Consider the following 20,068-nt stretch of genomic DNA (forward strand, 5'->3'; position numbering starts at 1 on the left):
TTGTTAGTGCCGCCAATCACGCCGTTACCAGCCACTGCTTGCGCCATCGCCACCCGCCATCACCAACTTCTCTCTGTATCTCTCTCACACTTGGGCCTCAAACCCACTTGTGTGTTGTAGGTGAAGAGAAGAGAAGGAGATGATGAAAACAAAGAGGAGGGTTTTCTTTGGGGAAGGGGGTCCATGAGTGATTTTTGAGAGAAGGAGATTTGTTGTCGCCACGGAAGAGAAGGAAAAAGAAGAAAATGGATTGGTGTTAATTTTTGTGTTGTTGTCGTGGGATTTCAAGGAAGGAATAAGGTGGGTCCATTTGATCCAAGACACAACGTCGACTTTGCTGTCACCACGATCTGTAACTGTTGGATTGGGAGATCCAAATCGGTCTTATTTTGGGGTTTTGGATAAGCAGCGGCGATGTGGAGCTGGAGGAGTGAGTCAGGAACTGGTGGGGGTGGTTTGAGGGGTTTTGGAAAAATAGTCGTAGCTATATCGTTTTTTACTTCTTTTTTCTTTTTTAAAAAAATCCTAGTCAGACAAAAATCACATCTGACATGCATGTGTGATTTGTTAACGATCACGTAAGTAGATAACGAATTCTAACTAACGGTAAGGACTTGGAACAAAACTTTTAAAATATTAGAGACCCATCACAAAGCAAAAATTTATTAGGAATCAAACACAAAAAACAAATATTTATCAGGAACCAAAACTATATTTTAACGAATATATTTAGAAGTAAGACGCATATGTTATTTACCTAATCCTATTGGGCATTAAAATTCAAATTAATTCCCAGCATGCCAGAACTCTACTATTTAAGTCCATCCTGTGTCAGAGGCAATAATCAAACTGTTATACCCTTTTCTAACAAAAGACAATTATTCTGATCATCCCAGGTATATACCTACCCAAAGCATTTCCACAATCTAACACCCTTTCACTCTAAACCAAATGGACACTTTTTTTCTCCTGGTACCTCCATTTGGGTCTGTAGCATGCCTTCCCATGCTTGTTCTCTTTATTATTAACTCCTTCTTGTGTGTCCCAAACACAACTGCTTCTATATTAGGAAACCAGAGCGACCATTTGGTGTTGCTCAAATTCATGGGATCAATATCAAATGACCCTCATCAAATCTTTGCCTCATGGAATAGTTCCACCCATTTTTGTAAGTGGCGTGGAGTTACATGCAATCCCATGTATCAAAGAGTTACACAGTTGAATCTTGAAGGAAACAACTTGCAAGGATTCATATCACCTCATTTAGGAAATCTCTCTTTCCTAACAAGTCTTAACCTTGGAAACAACAGCTTCAGTGGTAAAATTCCACAAGAACTGGGTCGGTTGTTACAATTACAAAACTTATCTCTCACCAATAACTCCTTGGAAGGAGAAATTCCTACAAACTTGACAAGTTGCTCTAATCTCAAAGTGTTACACTTATCTGGTAACAATTTGATTGGCAAAATACCAATTGAAATTGGCTCTCTTCGAAAGCTCCAAGCAATGAGCCTTGGAGTAAACAATTTAACCGGAGCAATCCCATCTTCCATAGGGAATCTTTCATCCCTCATTTCTCTCTCAATCGGTGTTAATTACTTGGAGGGCAACCTTCCACAAGAAATTTGCCACCTCAAAAACCTGGCATTGATATCAGTGCATGTCAACAAGCTGATAGGTACATTTCCTTCTTGTCTTTTCAATATGTCATGTCTTACCACAATCTCAGCAGCAGACAATCAATTCAATGGCTCTCTCCCGCCAAACATGTTCCACACTCTCCCTAATCTCCGAGAATTTCTAGTTGGCGGGAATCATTTTTCAGCTCCACTTCCAACTTCCATTACAAATGCTTCAATCCTACAAACACTTGATGTTGGTAAAAACCAGTTGGTGGGCCAAGTGCCAAGTCTAGGAAAGCTACAACACCTTTGGTTCCTAAGCTTGTATTACAACAACTTAGGTGACAATTCAACAAAGGACTTGGAGTTTTTAAAATCCTTGGCCAATTGTAGCAAGTTGCAAGTGGTTTCGATTTCCTATAATAATTTTGGAGGTAGTTTGCCAAATTCTGTGGGAAATTTATCCACCCAACTCAGTCAACTATATCTTGGGGGTAATCAAATATCAGGAAAAATTCCTGCAGAATTAGGAAATCTAGTTAGCTTAACTATCTTAACCATGGAAATTAACCACTTTGAAGGAAGTATTCCAGCCAATTTTGGGAAGTTTCAGAAGTTACAAAGGTTGGAATTGAGTAGAAACAAACTGTCAGGAGATATGCCAAATTTTATAGGCAACCTTACTCAGTTGTATTTTTTGGGCATAGCAGAAAATGTGTTAGAAGGAAAGATTCCTCCAAGTATAGGAAACTGTCAAAAGTTGCAATACCTTAACCTTTATAACAACAACCTTAGAGGAAGCATACCTTCAGAGGTTTTTAGCCTTTTCTCGTTAACAAACTTGTTGGACTTGTCAAAAAATTCAATGAGTGGAAGTCTACCTGATGAAGTGGGCCGGTTAAAAAATATTGGGAGGATGGCTCTATCTGAAAATAATTTGTCTGGTGACATTCCTGAAACCATTGGAGACTGCATAAGCTTGGAGTACCTTTTACTGCAAGGGAATTCGTTTGATGGAGTCATACCATCCTCATTGGCTTCACTCAAAGGTCTTCGAGTATTAGACATATCACGAAATCGTCTGGTTGGATCAATTCCTAAGGATCTGCAGAAAATTTCTTTCTTGGAATACTTCAATGCATCCTTTAACATGTTGGAGGGTGAAGTACCAATGGAAGGTGTCTTTGGGAATGCAAGTGAGTTAGCAGTGATTGGGAACAACAAGCTATGTGGGGGTGTTTCAGAGCTGCATCTACCACCATGCCTTATCAAAGGTAAGAAATCTGCAATACACCTGAATTTCATGTCCATAACAATGATGATAGTTAGTGTGGTTGCTTTTCTTCTCATACTTCCAGTTATCTACTGGATGAGGAAAAGAAACGAGAAAAAAACATCATTTGATTTGCCAATAATTGACCAAATGAGTAAGATTTCCTACCAGAACCTACACCATGGAACTGATGGGTTCTCAGTTAAAAACTTGGTAGGATCTGGGAACTTTGGCTTTGTATACAAAGGGACTATTGAGTTAGAAGGAAATGATGTTGTTGCCATAAAGGTGCTAAACCTTCAAAAGAAGGGAGCTCAAAAGAGTTTCATTGCGGAATGTAATGCATTGAAAAATGTTAGGCATCGAAACTTGGTTAAGATTTTAACATGTTGTTCTAGCATAGATCACAGAGGCCAAGAATTCAAAGCTCTAGTTTTTGAGTATATGACAAATGGAAGCTTAGAAAGATGGTTGCATCCAGAAACAGAAATTGCAAATCATACTTTCTCATTGAGCCTTGACCAAAGGTTGAATATTATCATCGATGTTGCTTCTGCATTTCATTATCTTCACCATGAATGTGAGCAAGCTATCATTCATTGTGATTTGAAGCCAAGCAATGTTCTTCTTGATGATTGCTTGGTAGCTCATGTGAGTGACTTTGGTTTAGCGAGAAGGCTCTCATCTATTGCAGTTTCTCCAAAGCAAACTAGCACTATTGAAATAAAGGGAACAATTGGTTATGCTCCTCCAGGTATACTTTTGAATTAAGTTGTGAAATCTTGAGCTTTTATTTTTTGATATTTTACTTTTATGTTATGACGATTAATTTGGATATATATTCATATTAACCAACGTGTGCATTACGTTTCAGAATATGGAATGGGTTCAGAGGTGTCTACGGAAGGCGACTTGTATAGCTTTGGAATTCTGGTTTTGGAAATGTTAACTGGAAGAAGACCAACTGATGAAATGTTTGAAGATGGTCATAATCTCCATAACTATGTCAACATTTCAATTCCACACAACCTTTCCCAGATTGTGGACCCGACTATTCTCCCTAAGGAATTAAAGCAGGCTTCAAATTACCAAAACCTGAACCCTATGCATCTTGAAGTAGAAAAATGTCTACTTTCCCTTTTTAGGATTGCTCTTGCTTGTTCAAAGGAGTCACCAAAAGAAAGAATGAGTATGGTTGATGTCACTAGGGAGCTCAATCTGATCAAAAGTTCCTTTTCATCATGAAAGATCAATTGAGGTTGGCTACATGACAACCACAAAGTACAAAATGTAAATGTATAAATTATACACTACCATATTGTTACCAATTAATGCTGGAAGAAGTTTCTTATCCTTTCCTTCTTCATGATGCATGTTGTTTTTTTTTTTTCCTTTTTAATGTTTTTCCTGTAGAAGTTTTTTTTTTTTTAGTGTATGTAGCAGCTAGTCACTTAGTCTAACTTACATGTATTTCATTTAAAAGCAAGCAGAATACCATTTTGATTATGAATGCAACTATAAGCTTCTGCTACTGCTGTTGAAGAAATAGAAAGTAAGAAATCAGAGAATGCAAACAAGAAGGACCGAGATATATATGTTATTGTTACTCCTCGTACGAACATTTATTTTTTCTAACAATCGCTCTAGTGTGCAAATATTTTATCCATTTGTTTTCTTTTTACAATGACACACTTGTCGCATGATCACCATCAACTCTAAAAGAAATCAGTCAAGATATAAGAACCATTTGATGCAATCATGACATAAAATTATAATAACAAATAAACTCAAATATATTTTTGATATTTAATAAATATTTAAGGTTTAAATATAATGGAAATTCTTAAAATATATTCGAACTTAGTCATTTTAAAAAAAAATTGTTTTTCGTTGGGTACTTAAAATTTTTCAGAGATATCTCTGTGATGACGTGTGAAACACATAACTGATACATGTGTGACCACTGTACTCCTCCATTACCGATCGACTGTGTTCTCCCTTCATTTCAAAACCACCCACTGAATATTTTTTAGAATTAAGACAAGATTCGAAAAAGGGAGACCAACGATTAAACACCATGCTCATCCAACCGTTCAAACCCATGTATGCTTTTTCAATTCTTAAAAGAAAATGATTCAAATCACAACCAGCGAGCAATTTCAATGTTTTTGCTGGAATTTTTTCCTAAAAATCCAATCCACACCAACAAGCAATGTTCAACACGCACCACAAATCAAACCTACGAACCATCGTAGCTATCACAAGCTACTGAGATCGAAAGGGGAAAATACAATAATCGAATAAGAAAAAAAGAAAGACAAAAAACATCAAGAACGCCCACTTGAAAAAACCTAGATCTGAACACTCGCTTGCCATTCGCGAATGCAACAACTACAAAGCATTTCGTGGTGGCTTGAAAGTTTGGCACGACGGAGGAGCTAGTTTAACAGTGAGAACAAGCATCATTTTCATTAGTGACTGTAACATTTGCAGTAACATCTTGCAACATGTCCTCCTTTATCATCGAATTTTCCGGTGTAGACTCGTCATCCCATAACAACCCTTTAAGCTCCTTATGCACCACTGTGTAGCGATTGGGTAGAAGGTAATCAGGTGCATCAGGTCCACCGAAACCATCATAGATCCCACGAAAACCCAACCGTGTTCCTCAGACACCACAACATGAACACAATCCACCCCTGCTTTCCCTGCGCCCATTGAAGATTTTGATTCTCCATCGAATCATTGTCCTCCAAACTCCCCTCGCTGCTCAAATTCACGCTCAGATTCCCGTTATGCTTCTCTGCCGCTGTCACTGTCACCACCACCATCCACTCCAGTTCCTTCACCACTACGCCCTTGATCGGAGCCACAATTGAATATATATATATATATATATATATATATATATATATATATATATTGATCATCAATATATATTTTCCATGCACCGTGCTTAGAACAGAAAACGTGGGTTTACTATGACACAGGCCACAAATACGCTAACATACATTAAATTTGTCCACGTTAATTTGATGTTTGTGTAGGTAACCCGTCTAACACGTGGAGGATTTGTTTTTGCTGCACGCATGAAGCACACAATCTGTGACTCGCTCGGGCTAGTCCAATTTCTCACCATGGTGGGTGAGATTGCAAGAGGTGCTCCTATATCACCGTTCCCTGTATGGCAAAGAGAACTATTCAATGCAAGAGACGCACCAAGAATCACTTATGCACACCACGAATATGATGAAATCAAACATTTCAACAACAAACAATCAAGGGACTTTGACCAAATGGCCCACGAGTCATTTTTCTACGGCCCCAAAGAGATTGCAACCCTTCGGAATCACCTTCCACCTAAGGAGAGAGAATTGTTTGCGACACCCAACATATTTCCCATAAACTATTTTATAAAATAATTAATATTGTTATGTATATCAATACAATTTTTAATATTTAATGTACATATAAATTTACATAATAATTTTTATGATAATTAATTTTTATCTAATAATTAATTTATTTATATATATAAATTGTAAATAAAAATCATAGGTTTAATAAAAATTTATCTATAAAAAAAATATTAAATTTGTTTAATTATTAATTGTTGTAATAAACATTTAAATACATCATTCAATTAAATATCATATTTGTTTAATTTTCAATTACTGTAATAAACTTTCAAATACATCATTAAATTAAATATCAAATTCTTTTAACTATTAATTATTGTAATAAACATCTAAATACAATATTTAGTTAAATATCAAATTTGTTTAATTATCAAATTTTGTAAATAAATTAAATGTATACAAAAATCTAAATAAATTATAATTTTTAAAAAATTCAAAACATATGGATTGCCAGTCCGTATGTTTTGAAAAAAAAATATGCACCTCTTCTTCTCCGGTGATGAAAAACCACCGAACTTCACCGTATATCCATAAACAACGCACATGCACCACTAACGACAACAAATACTCACAAAAGGACGATAACGGAAACAAGTTACACTAAGGGAGTATAATTTTTTTTTTTAAAAAAAGGCATTGTAGAAATGAAAAATTTAATATGCTATTTATAATAAAAAAATACCCAGTTTTAGTATTTTAAAAAACTGCTGGGTGTACCAACAAAAATATGGGTGCCCCAAACAACTCCCAGTGATGAAAGGTGACAAGCCCACTATCTCATTGGGCTCAAGCCCAAGTGCTACGGTGCGGCATTTCCACAAAGGGTGCCATGACAATGCCTTTGGGGTGTTGCTAGGTGCACCCAACACTTAAGGTGAAATGACAAAAATATTCTTAATCCGTAAGCCATTTAAGTTGATCCGTAAGCTTTTTACGGATCAAGTTGATCCGTAAGCTTTTTACGAATCAAGTTGATCCGTAAGACTTCTACGGATCAAATTGATCTGTATTGTTCCGTAAAAGGCTTACAAATCAAGTTGATCCGTATCAACCTTACGGATCAACTTGATCCCTACGATTTATGGACCACCCTCACACACACCCATCACAAATGCGAAAAAAGCGTAGGGGCAGTTTTGGTATTTTAATAAAATGCTGGGTGCACCTAACAATATCCATGCCTTTGCCTTCCCAATCACGCTTTCCAAGGCTGGACTTTTGTGCCAAAGCCCATTGGAGAATGCATTGGGCTTAATAAAAAAGGAAAAGGCCTAAATGAGTGCGGAGTACGTGAGTTCTGTGGTGGATCTTATGGTTCTCAAGGGTCGGCCCAAGTATAAGATAAAAGGAAATTACCTTATTGGGATACTTCTCATGTGAGGTTCTATAATGTGGATTTTGGGTGGGGAAGTCCTAGCTACGGAGGACCTGCAGGGGCTATACCTTTTGTTAGCTTTTATGGACGGTTTAGAGATAGTGAAGGTGAGGATTGGGTTGTAGTGCCAATTTTGTTGCCACACCATGTCATGAAGAAGTTCCTCTTTGAACTAGTGAAGATCACAGTGAGGTCCCTGTGAACTTGTGTGCAACAAAATGGCAAATAGGTCCATGTTGTAACACTGCTGTTATGATAAAGGAAAAGTGAGAGCAACACACTTTAAAATAATGTTACTTAGAGCCGGCCTGCTTTAGATTTAAAATAAGTAACATTTTAAACAATAAAAATATGATTAAAATAAGAGTTTAATTTTGATTGTTAGTTTTATATTATTAATCAATCAGAAATCATAATAAATATAATTTTTAAAATAATTTTTATAAAAATCAACAAACTTGTAATGCAATGTTTTTATATTATATATTTTTACTAATTTTTTGCTATAACACTTCGAGTTTTAATTAGAAACATTAAAATTTAAAATATTTTATATTTAACTTTATCTTACAAAGCATGGTACTGTACTGATAATTTGTAGAAGAATTATCATGTTCCTGTGCTTTCTTGTCACGAGAGAGACAACCAATCTGGCAATCTGTGATGGAATGGCGTTGCCTTTAGATGCTATGTGCATGTGAAGCATTTGCTTTTTTCAAAAACCTTCTTTGAAATTGATACGATTCAGGTATTGAGACATGTGAATTTGACTATATATATGTAATGGTACCAAGCTCTCATGTATGAATTTTTCCTCCTAAAAGAAAGTCAAAGGATTGGCCGAATTCTAAATATGCCGCACGTTTGTGTCAATGTGAAGTTAGGCAGGTTTAATTGGTGTCGATGCATGTGAATAGGAAATACATATGCTAAGTGTTGCAGAGTGCTCAAAGCTTTTTTTTCATTTGGTTGAAAGAGAAATGGTAGCACTCTTTTAAATAATCCTCCATTGATTGAATTTTTTTCAAAACACAATTTTGGGTAAATCTTACTTTGCATTGAGTCTCTCTTCTATTTTTAATTTTTTATAGTTTCAATAAGTTTTAATTAATAGAAAAATATGTATTAAAAAGAGTGTGTTACTGTTTATTAGCACTCCTCAAGATAAAAGAGAATATCCTCTCACATCTACCGTGTTGTATTTTTTACAGCAAGAATATTTTTTTTCTTCTAATGTGCAAGATTTGACAACGTTACAACCACAAAGTATACTAACAAATTTTTTATGAATATGATTCCTTAGTATTTGAGAGCTGAGAGCTTTGAACTATTGGTAAATGCCACCACACTTTCTATCATGAACTTAAAATAGACAGTAAGCGAAACATGACAATAAGTATAATAAATTGATAATACTAGAAATTTTAGCATGGAATACGTCAAATCCTCGATATGAATAAGGAAAACCTACAGGACCCATAAACGACTTAAACTTTTGCTATAATTATAATGGAAATGCATATCAAACAATAATAATGTATTTTCAAATTGCAGATAAAATCCTCACAAATTGCTCTTAATTAGTATTGTAACTCACATAATATTTGTACCATGGTGGGTTTTTTTTTTTTTTTTTTACTGAATTGTACCATGGTGTTTGATCTTCACAATTACAGCCGATTAACATTAGAGTAAATTTTGAGGTTAAACGGAAAATGTTTTCATGTAGTAACGCATGGATAAAAGGTTGTTCCTTGGTTGTACAAATGACTATTGTCCCATATTTTATGCCCCTACATTGAAACATCAAAATCCAAGAAGAGGCACCATATATAATCCCCATGTTCTTCTATCAGTTTTATCCCAAGCACAAGGATAGTACATAGCAAAATGGAGACAAAATGTAGTGGTGGTGGGGTTGCCAATTATATGATATACAGTAGGGCATGCAATTAACTTCTTAAGCTTTTTGTTTCTTAGCATAGCAAGTGTGTGATGATAGGAATAGGAGCGGCAAAGGCAAGCTACTTTGGTGCCACTTCCAAAAGGAGACAAATTAGATACAGCCACTTCATAATCGATCCCCATTTTCCTAACAGCTAGCTGCACGCAATAGAATGAATGTTGGCCCTGCTCCCTAGTTTCTACTTGGTGGTCCTTTTACTAGAAAACATAGCATTTCTAGTTAATTTTTTTAGGTTTTGTAAAATTCTAGTTCGGAATTTTTATCTAGCACAATTTCTTTTTCTTTTTAGTTTTTCTATGTACTTTTGTAAATCTAGGTTTGGTAATAAAAATATATAAACTTCAAGAAAATACTAATATTTATATTATCAAGATATTTGTACCAAACATTGCCCATAACTTATAACAAGAATAATTATACATCATGCTCAATTTCTGAGAGTGATTGTATTTTTTTTTAATCTTTATCAACATTGGTACAAAGTATTTAATATTAAAAACACTGACTTATTTTTATCAAATATCCTAAACACCTATAAAACAAATATTTTTTTAAAAAATATAATTGATTTTATACTCAAAATCAAAATTCAAACATGGAATCGGATCACTTGATTGATGGAGATATTCTGGCTCTGCTGCATACTAGCATATATGCCACCCTTTTGGTGAATAGTATAATGAGAGTTCAAATTAAGAGACAGGAGCCCTAAGTACCGGCGCTTTTCATGGAACTGAAATGGGGGAATTAAGTGAAAATAAGGGCATAGGACTGCAGGCGCATCTCTAATTTCATGGCACATAGGCTTTGACAAATGACAACTATCCCTACTAATATACCATGTTTTAAGTTTGAATTCTGAACTTTTATTTAACTATTTAGATTCGTTCCCAGTGTTTGAACAATAATGATGATTAACATCAGTGTTAATTTCATAACATCTAGTTCTATTTCTTACACGTGAATCTAGCTTGTTTGTTTAGTTATATATTGAATGGAGACGATGGATCCTAAAGTCAATAACTTGAATCAGGCACGTGAACTTCTTAAAAAAGAAATCGTTGGTTTGAAACTTCTTAGATAATAACTACTGTTATTTATCAATGTATTCTGGCTATAAATTATTTGATGTAAAAAAAATAAATAGAGTTATAGTTTTCTTTAACAGCAAAAGCAAGAGAGGGAATAAATCGTTAATTAGTTTTCTTCCTTCTACCATTTGGTACTTTTATTTTTGCATATTTTCTCATTTATTAGGGACATTTTTGTCAAGCAAATAAAGAAAAAAAAGTTTTAACTTTCTTTTTTACCAAATAATTTTAAAAAATTATGTCACTTTTTACTTCTTTTTTTCTCTTTCCTTTAAGTTACTTCCCTAGACCAAACACGTAATTAGTTCTCATTTTTTTCTCATAATTTAGTGCACGAATAAATTAAACAAAGTCTCCACCACAAAATAAATTAGTGTTAATTTAGTCATTTTTTTATAATTTATAGAAGGGAGAATATAATTAGACATAAAAGTTAAAATTAAGAATCTTTAACAAGATTTGCGTTGTATCCAAACTTGCTCGACTCGAATGTGCCAATGCTAACTAATGATTACAATTAAAAAGCCTTTTTTCAATTTCCATTCACCCTTCCAAAATTCCTTACAAATAGTAATAAAAAACCATCAATTGTATTAAAAAAAATCACCACAAAATTATAAGAGATATTTATACAAAACACAAAAGTAAAACAAAAATACTAAAGCTATAAAATTTCTACAAATGCTACTCATATAGTAGTTTGAACCACTCAAATGACTTTCTAATTCACTATAATTATAGCACAACATCATATTTATCGGTTAACAATAGAAATTACCTCGTCTAGTAAAGACAAAGACGAGAGAAAAATATTTTATATGCAAAGACATTTGTCAATATTTTTTTACTAGGATCCACCCATATGACCCACCATCCTTTAGCCATGATTAGAGGAATCTCAAGGAAGGGAGGGTCATCATTGGAACAACCCCAACAAGAACAGTAAAAGTATAGTATTTCTTACACAAAATCAGTTTATTCCATAGATTTCATTTCTCGATGGAAGGCCTGATCCGATTCTTCTTTTCCCATTTTTCAATTTTAAAACTCTAATGATTATGTGTCTACGATAAAAAGGATAGATTACTTTCTTCTAATTTCATATTTTTTATTATTTTATCATTAACTTCTCCTAAAATTAAAGTAAAATATTATAATTAAGGTAAATAAATCTAAAAATAAGAGAAGAAGAACTTCACCAGAAAAATAAGAGAAGAAAGTTTAGTTATATAAAAAAAGAGAATTTCATAATAATTAATAAAAGAATAAAGAAACTTGTTAAAAAAAATGCAAAAAGTATACTAAAGTAAAATATATTATACCCTATAAAAAAATAGCATATAAAGAAAGTTTAGTTATATAAAAAAAGAGAATTTCATAATAAAAGAATAAAGAAACTTGTTAAAAAAATGCAAAAAGTATACTAAAGTAAAATATAATATACCCTATAAAAAAATAGTAGAAAAGTGCATTTAGCTATAATGCAGGGAGTAGTGACTATAGGAACAAGTTTAATTTGAAAATTGAAATGAAAATCTTGATTATGAGAAGATGATTTCCAACTTAAGGATGATCTTGATAGATAGGGCTCACAATCCAAACCGCAGAAAGGGAACCGGGCCCCACTACATTCAACGGCCCAAAATAGTTACTCTCTTTCTCTCTCTCTCTTTGCTATTAAACACGCACACTCCATTTCCATTGCTAGTTTCTCTCTCCAGCTCCAACCTCACTCTGCTTCTCCTTCTCTAATACTCCCTGTACGGTGCCATTGCTCTTTGCTTATGCTCGCCATCGCCATTCACCAAACAACAATGCCATCCCAGGTACGTTAACATTGCCGTTATAGGAACCTCTTCTGTTTTCACTTTCAACACATGTTAGAACTAATTAGAACCAAATATTTCCTTCTTTTTTTTTCCCCCCTAATTTTTCAACTCACCTTTCTTCTTATTGGATCTTCCTCAATCCTCACTTTCGTTTATAAAAAGAAACCTTCTTTTGATTATCTGCGTGACCCTTGTTTTTACTTTTCAGAAGACCATCCTCTCTTACTTTTTTGACCATCTCTTCGTAAAGTTACTATAACTAACGCCTTTTACTTCACTCCACCCCAGTGCTCTTTTAGTATTATTTCCCCCCCTTATGATTAATTAATTATTAGTTCTGATTACTTTGTAATTAAGTAATTATGCTCAACGTCCATCTATTCTTTGTTTCTTATCTCATAATGTATAATAATACGTATGTTTATACCGTATAACATGGCCCGTAATTTATGATACTTTGAGTAAGAAAATAGGGGGTGGATATATACGTGTAGCCGATGAATCACACAAGAAAGTTCATTTTCATTTTTTTTAATTAAATAAAAAAAATAATCCTCTTTTTTGCGGGATTCAAACCAGTTAGTTCTAGTCGGATCAAGATATCATTGCTGCTAAATGTGATTTTTGCTTTTATTAAAAGAGGTATATTATTAATATAATTTCTTCCAATATTATTATAATAGTATCTTTTTATCTCGTTTATGACTTTAATTATTTTATTTCAATTTTTTTTAGAGATGTTCAAATTTTCTCTCTGTTTTATCTCTTTTGTTGTAAAACAAATTGTGTGAAAAGAGATCTAAGTCAGTTGATTGAGGAGCATGTGTGCTTTAGTTCCATTCCTACTTATAAAAAAAAAACAAATTGTGTAAACTCATGGAATAGTATAATTTTTCTTTCTAAAATTTCTGGACATTATAGTGGAAGTTATTTCAAGCGTGACTTGGTGGTACGTCAAATTAAATGCTTAGGAATGGTAGAGGTGACACTGGTGGACCATGTTGTCCTCAGCCTGCATTAATCTCGAAATTTTATCAGGTGTGGGCATAATGTGAGTGTTGAAAATGGCTTAGAGTAATGTTTTGTGATATTGTTGGTGAAAGAGTCAAGTAAAGAGTTATTGAAGCCGCAGTGAGTCAGTGCCTTTGTCCTCAATCAAACACTGATACAGTGGAGTAGTAAAGAGGCAAGAAATTGAAGGGGATGTTGATGATGAGAAAAAGACTAGCATGCTGCACAAGGGAAAAGAAATTTAGCATCGATCATGATGAGCAAGAAAGTAAGTTCATACTAGTCAAACTCTCACTCTGTTTATGTGCTTTTTTTACCATTGATTTGGCTGAGTAATTTTAAAGATTTTTTATGATTAAAACTGTAAAATTAACTTCAACAAATTAGACTGTAAAAATTGTGTAAACGATATTAACAAAATAAAATAAAATAAATTTATTTACGATAAGTATGGTTTGCCATTGGATCTAAGTAAATGCCGGTGTTATAAATATTTGTAGAATTGATAAATATACATGTTGATATGACTACCATTTAATAAATTTTGTGAAAGGAAACTTGGTATCATAACTTATGCTTTATTTCAACCCTGGTCAGAAATACCCATTTTCAGAGTAGGTAGTTATTTTCTGGTTGTTGCGGTCATGTGTGTGAACCAACGAAAGGAACTTCCATATTTTCAAATTTTGTATGCTGATCAATTATTGCCACGTTCTTCTTGAAAATGCCACAAGCTAAACGATAAACAGTAGTCTTCACTTATTCCACTTGAATTTTGGTTATCGATTATTTATTGTTAATCCTGAAATTTAAGTCAAACTTAGCACATTGAGCTTTGAAAAATTCCAATCTTTTCGTACTATTTATGATATAAATAAGACTAACATTGTTGAGCTTTCTCTGTCCTTTTATTTTCCCCTTTTCCTAAACAAGATGGTGGAATCCCACAATTTGAACCATTTGCTTTGTTCCATTATTTTAGATGTGACATGGGTCTTGTTTTGGTTTTGAGCAATTGTGACGGTGTTAGAAGAATTGAATGAATAATGTGAAGTTTTGGGGCGTGGAGTGTGATAAAATCACAGAAATTGTGGTGGTTATCTTTCTCAATCTCAAATATTAAATCTGAATCTGAACATCTTTGACCGACATGTTTGTTGACCATGGGCCACAGGGAGTGATGTTATTTAACTACTAGCTGTGCCACTCTTCTTGATAGATAGGTGCTGACAAATTGAAGTAAATGGGTGCAGAGTGGGGATGCACATTGCACCATGTATTCATTGCCCTACTTTGGCCCTCAGAAAGAAAGAATTTAAAATATTTTTCCAGCGGTTTAGATGTGATTCTTTTGTGGGGATTCTCTTACATATCTTTTGAGGCATTTTTGTCCTTAGCTTTAATTCGATGCCGCTGATGTTCTATCCTGTCATAGCCACAATAGCCTCGGAAGCTTTTCTGTTCTGTTCGAATCTTTGCCGTGCAAACCCTGGCTCATTTTGGTTAGTTTACAAGTACATACATATAATATTACAAGACATGGATATGATACTACATGGACACGGAAATATAATAAATCTTAAAAAATTATAGGACCCGACTTTAATATATATAAATTTAATAATTTAAAGTGAACATTTTTTGAGAAAAATTTAAAGTGAACATAATCACAAGAGATTTCATGTTTCAAAAATAAGCATAAATCATCATAAATATGAAATATAAAAAGCTACCCGATTATTATGGTAAATATTTTATTGTGTGGATCACTAGTATGATGTAACTCATAGTGATCTTATTCAATTTGAGTTAAATGCTTGAAGGGTGAAGTTTGCTGCTCATTCAAGTCGATTAAATAGGCTCTTCTTCAGAAATCTGAATTTAAATTCGACTCCGTTATCTTATTGAAGGGTTGATGCGTTATTATTGTTCAGAAAACAAGCTGAAACATCTTATTCTGAACTCATGTTGTATTGCCAAACGCCAAAATGAAAAATTAAAAATTAAAAAAAAAGGTTCGCTGATGACACTTGCATGTGACAATGTATGCTTCATTATCCATTATATTAATATAGAGTTCAGGACAGATTTGAGTGATGGCTGTGCCCTTCTCTTAATGTTATCGCCTTGTTGGTGAGAGATCTACCATGCATTTTTAAAGACTCTTAAGACAATAATATATAGTGGATAATAAAGACTAAAAAAAATCAAAAGTTTATCAGCACTCAACTTGTCATGTGCTTTAGATATTATGTATTGGGCTATAAACAAATATGACTTTTGGCAAAAATAACATATATTCTGGTCAGCAAATCTTGCAATAGGTCACATTAATTTGCTATGAGGAGGATCTGCAGTTGCAGTGATACTTAACCTTGGGCGAAGGCATAAATTTTTTATACAAACTAGGAAGTTAACGATATCCGTGACAGAGATACGGTGGAATCTCAATTATTCATTCTCCGTGATACAATTAATTCTTAACCATTAGAGATAGTTATTTATTTATTTATTTAAATTTGGAGTCTTTGAGTATTTATGAATTACATTTTTAGATGTGTCGAGTGGAACTACTTGAGAATAACAAAAGCAAATAATTTAGATTTTTATTTCCGATGTAGCTTGTATATGCGTGTAGATATGGAAGAATTCAGAAAAAAAATATTATCACTTAATTGAAGTTATGTACCAATACCAATGTGACAATTTATATTTGGGTTTTAATTGTAAAATGCTGTTTATTCATATGCTACTTTTGGATGTTTGCCTGCATTGCTGATTTGTCAAATGGCAGAGGGAATATATTCTTGCATTATTTTGAAAATAACAGGGGGATTTCATTTTTTCCACATGTAAATTGTAATATTGTTAAATTTAAGTATAGCACCTTTTGAAATCATAGTTTTAATGTATAAAATGGAATTTTAAAGGGATTATGACATATAACGGCCTTGAGAGTTGCATGCTGAATAACCAGTCTTATGAAGATGAGAGCAGAACAAGTAGAGGAGATGAATGCATAACTGATTCATTTGATGACGACGACTCCAGTTGTTCCTCCAGCAAAGATGCTTTTGGATCATTCTCTTCAAAATGTTTGACAATGAAAAGGGATGATAAAGGACTTGAAGAATGGGAACTCTCAGAAAGTCCTCAACATTTTTGTGTCAAAGAGAAGCCTTATGCTATCCAACATTCAGATATTGAAGCCATGAAAGAAAATTTTTCAAAGCTTTTACTAGGTGAAGATGTTACAGGAGGAACTAAGGGCCTCAGTACAGCTTTGGCACTGTCTAATGCCATCACAAATCTATCAGGTCTGCTCTAACTCCATTTTACAAATTACAACTATCTGGTTTTGGTTCCTTTAAAAATTACATGAAAGTGGTGAAGTTTATCACAAAAAAGGAATGACTTGTAATGCTTTTATGATACTCTTCTAAACCTTATATATAATCATAAAATTTCACTTGCAAGAGTAAATGGCTGTTTCTTATTCATTTCTCTTTTTTCTTCTGGTTTTATTTTTAAGGAATCTAAGTACTTAATGATCATATGCAGTGTCCGTTTTTGGTGAGCTGTGGAAATTGGAACCACTATCTGAAGAAAGGAAGAGAAAATGGCAGAGAGAAATGGACTGGTTATTGTCTCCTACCAACTATATGGTCGAGCTAGTTCCTGCTAAGCAAAGCAGTTCCAATGGTGGGATTTTTGAGGTATTTTTCATTTGAGCTATGATATGAAAGGATGGACTATTTTTAACATCATATTGCAATAAAATAAGAGAGTCATTTTCTTCAAACAGATAATGACCCCAAAAGCTCGTGCAGACATCCACATGAATCTTCCAGCACTCCAGAAGTTGGACTCTATGCTTATTGTATGTCACATTGTGGTCTTTTTTTCTCATCAAAATTTGGAACTTTGTTTCAACTGACTTACTAGGCTACTACATCATTTTTGGTTGACAGGAGGCACTAGATTCAATGATAAATACGGAGTTTTGGTATGCAGAGGGAGGAAACCGGGCAGAAGGGAGGGACACAGATGCACAGCATAGCAAAAGATGGTGGCTTCCATCACCCCAAGTACCAAAAAGTGGTCTTTCTGATACTGAAAGAAAGAGGCTACTTCATCACGGTAGGTTGGTACGCCAAGTATTCAAGGCTGCCAAAGCTATCAATGAAAGTGTGTTGCTTGAAATGCCTGTGCCAGCTATTATTAAGGATGCACTTGCAAAGGTGATAATCTTGTAATGTTGAGTAACTTCATTCTGAATTGAATTGAAACTATGTACATTTTATCCTGAGCAACTTTAAGGTTAAGGAATTTAATTGTTGACACTGAATATAACTCCTGAACAAGAAAATTGCATCTTTTGATAACTTGACCATGAGGAACTTTTCATTCTCAGCTTAAGAACATCATAGAAATCATAATCAAATGGTACACTTTGATAAATTAAATTGTGATCTTCATTGCATCATTACTATATCTGCCTCTATGTTGCAGTCTGGAAAGACAAACCTTGGACATGAATTGCACAAGGTTTTGACAGCTAAATCAAGCTCTGGAGAAGACATGCTTAAATATCTCAACTTGAAATCTAAAAATCTTGTCCTTGAGACTGTTAATAGACTGGAAGCTGCTATATTCTCATGGAAAGAGAGAATTTCGGAACAAGTTAGTGGCAAATCCCCTGTTCGATCCTCCTGGTCGCCTTTTGTTAAGGATCCTATGTCAGAGGTTGATAAACTGGAGTTATTATTGGACCGTGCAGAAACACTACTACAGCTGATTAAAATCAGATATCCAAACCTTCCTCAAACATTTCTGGATGCTACCAAAGTTCAATATGGCAAGGTGAGTTTTTTTGTAATGCATTTCATTAATTATTCTGACTGGAGAAGACACACTAATGGTCTGTTTGATTCCCTTTCCTGTTTTTGGTTTTATAAACTGTTTTTTAAAACAGTTGCATACCATCCAGCAATGAATTTTCTTGTCTAAAATCTATTATGTTTTGAAAATTGATTCCAAAACAAATGTTAAAAAAAAAACAGCATTTCAAAAAAAAAAAAAACACAAGAGCAGCTTAGAGATGTTTTTTCATTATCTTCTGTTATAATCGTATTCAACCTCTCCCTTTTCAGTTTTTGATTTTAAAAACTGTTTTTTTTTTAAAAAAGTTCATACTACCAAGTGCTCAATTTCTTATCTAAAATCTGAAAAGTTTTGAAAATTGTTTCGAAAACAAATGTTTTAAAAATAAAGAAACAAAACAGCTTAGAGGTGTTTACTCATCGTCTTCTTCTGTTTTCATCTTGTTCAACCTCTCTCTCAATTCCACACTCTTTTCGTGCCTTGTACCACCCTCCACCAATTATTTGAACAACCTTATTTAATTGTATTTTTGAAAATTAAACAGGTTTCAAAAATAGAAATCAAAGTATCAAGCACACTGTAAGGTTTCATAAATCTCTTTGTTTTAGGTTTTATGATATTTGCTTCATTTACCCTCCTGCCTACCCCCAAAAAACTGAAAAATCCTATTCGTTGAGGCATAAAAGTTTTTCATTATTCAAGTTGTGAGATTTCTGGCATAAATTCAGTGTTAATATGTTTTTCTTTTACGGTTTCCATAGGATATTGGACATTCCATTTTGGAAGCATATTCCAGAGTTCTTGGAAATTTAGCCTTCAGCATACTGTCTAGAATAGGAGATATATTGCAGGAGGATTCTTTAAGCAATCCTAATTCACCTGTGGCGATAAAATGCTCTCCTGGGATTAATCTCTCTCAAACTTGGGAGGTCAGTTCACATATCAAGCAGTCCTTACTTGATAAGATCAACAAGGCAGATCGGCAATATTGTAACTCTAGCTGCTATAGTACTTCTGATTTAGAACTTCCATCTATTGATATAAAATCCAGCTCTGTAATAGCTACACCAAACAGGAGTACTGTCTGGTGCATTAGTAGAGAGGCTTGTAAAAGTGTGTCTCCTCTAAATTCTCCATAGTAGCTTATGTTTGGCCACTTTTGTAAATGTTATTGTTATTACTACATGGCATGCTTAGTAAGAAAAGAAGCAAACTGATAGGTTTGCCTTCCCATAAATTTTGGTTGGCTTTATAACTAACTATGCACAATCCTTGATCATATATTGTGGTTTTAACAGATCATATATTACGTGTTACTACGAAAATAATTTCTATACTCCTATTTTCTCATGGCCCTGACGGTTGTTTCTATGGGGAGTGGAAAGTGAGAATTTCTTGTCATGTTGCATTGAAGCAGTTGGTTACTGAAATCAGAGAAGTGTGAGCAACTGAAAGGAATAGAAACTAAGAATATTTTTGGAAAGGATAGAGCAAGTATTATCCTCTGGATGACAGGGGTTTCTATTAGTAGAATCTCTTTTTGACAACAAAATTATATATATATATATATATATATATATATATATATATATATATAT

General features: G+C 33.8%; 2 protein-coding genes and 1 pseudogene across 4 annotated transcripts; all 3 read left to right on the plus strand.

Annotated features, from left to right (window-relative positions):
- The first annotated feature begins 863 nt into the window (after positions 1-863).
- LOC114367326 (probable LRR receptor-like serine/threonine-protein kinase At3g47570) lies at positions 864-4,506 on the plus strand. The gene is made up of 2 exons (XM_028324487.1): positions 864-3,649; positions 3,770-4,506. Exons 1-2 carry the CDS (start codon positions 952-954, stop codon positions 4,138-4,140), a joined length of 3,069 nt encoding a protein of 1,022 aa, XP_028180288.1. The 5' UTR covers positions 864-951; the 3' UTR covers positions 4,141-4,506.
- Positions 4,507-6,032: 1,526 nt separating this feature from the next.
- LOC114368510 lies at positions 6,033-7,891 on the plus strand (annotated as a pseudogene).
- Positions 7,892-12,430: 4,539 nt separating this feature from the next.
- Positions 12,431-19,772, plus strand: LOC114424976 (rop guanine nucleotide exchange factor 14-like). Of its 3 annotated transcripts, none has more exons than XM_028391683.1 (8): positions 12,431-12,572; positions 13,614-13,854; positions 16,517-16,903; positions 17,148-17,302; positions 17,392-17,466; positions 17,558-17,827; positions 18,099-18,449; positions 19,232-19,772. In XM_028391683.1, exons 2-8 carry the CDS (start codon positions 13,779-13,781, stop codon positions 19,607-19,609), a joined length of 1,692 nt encoding a protein of 563 aa, XP_028247484.1. In that variant the 5' UTR covers positions 12,431-12,572; positions 13,614-13,778; the 3' UTR covers positions 19,610-19,772. The 3 variants fall into 3 exon arrangements, with proteins under 3 accessions (XP_028247484.1, XP_028247486.1, XP_028247485.1); XM_028391685.1 differs by having other exon boundaries at positions 16,564-16,903; XM_028391684.1 differs by having other exon boundaries at positions 16,574-16,903.
- Positions 19,773-20,068: the final 296 nt, after the last annotated feature.

Source organism: Glycine soja, chromosome 9 (genome assembly GCF_004193775.1).
Source record: "Glycine soja cultivar W05 chromosome 9, ASM419377v2, whole genome shotgun sequence".
NCBI lineage: Eukaryota > Viridiplantae > Streptophyta > Magnoliopsida > Fabales > Fabaceae > Glycine > Glycine soja.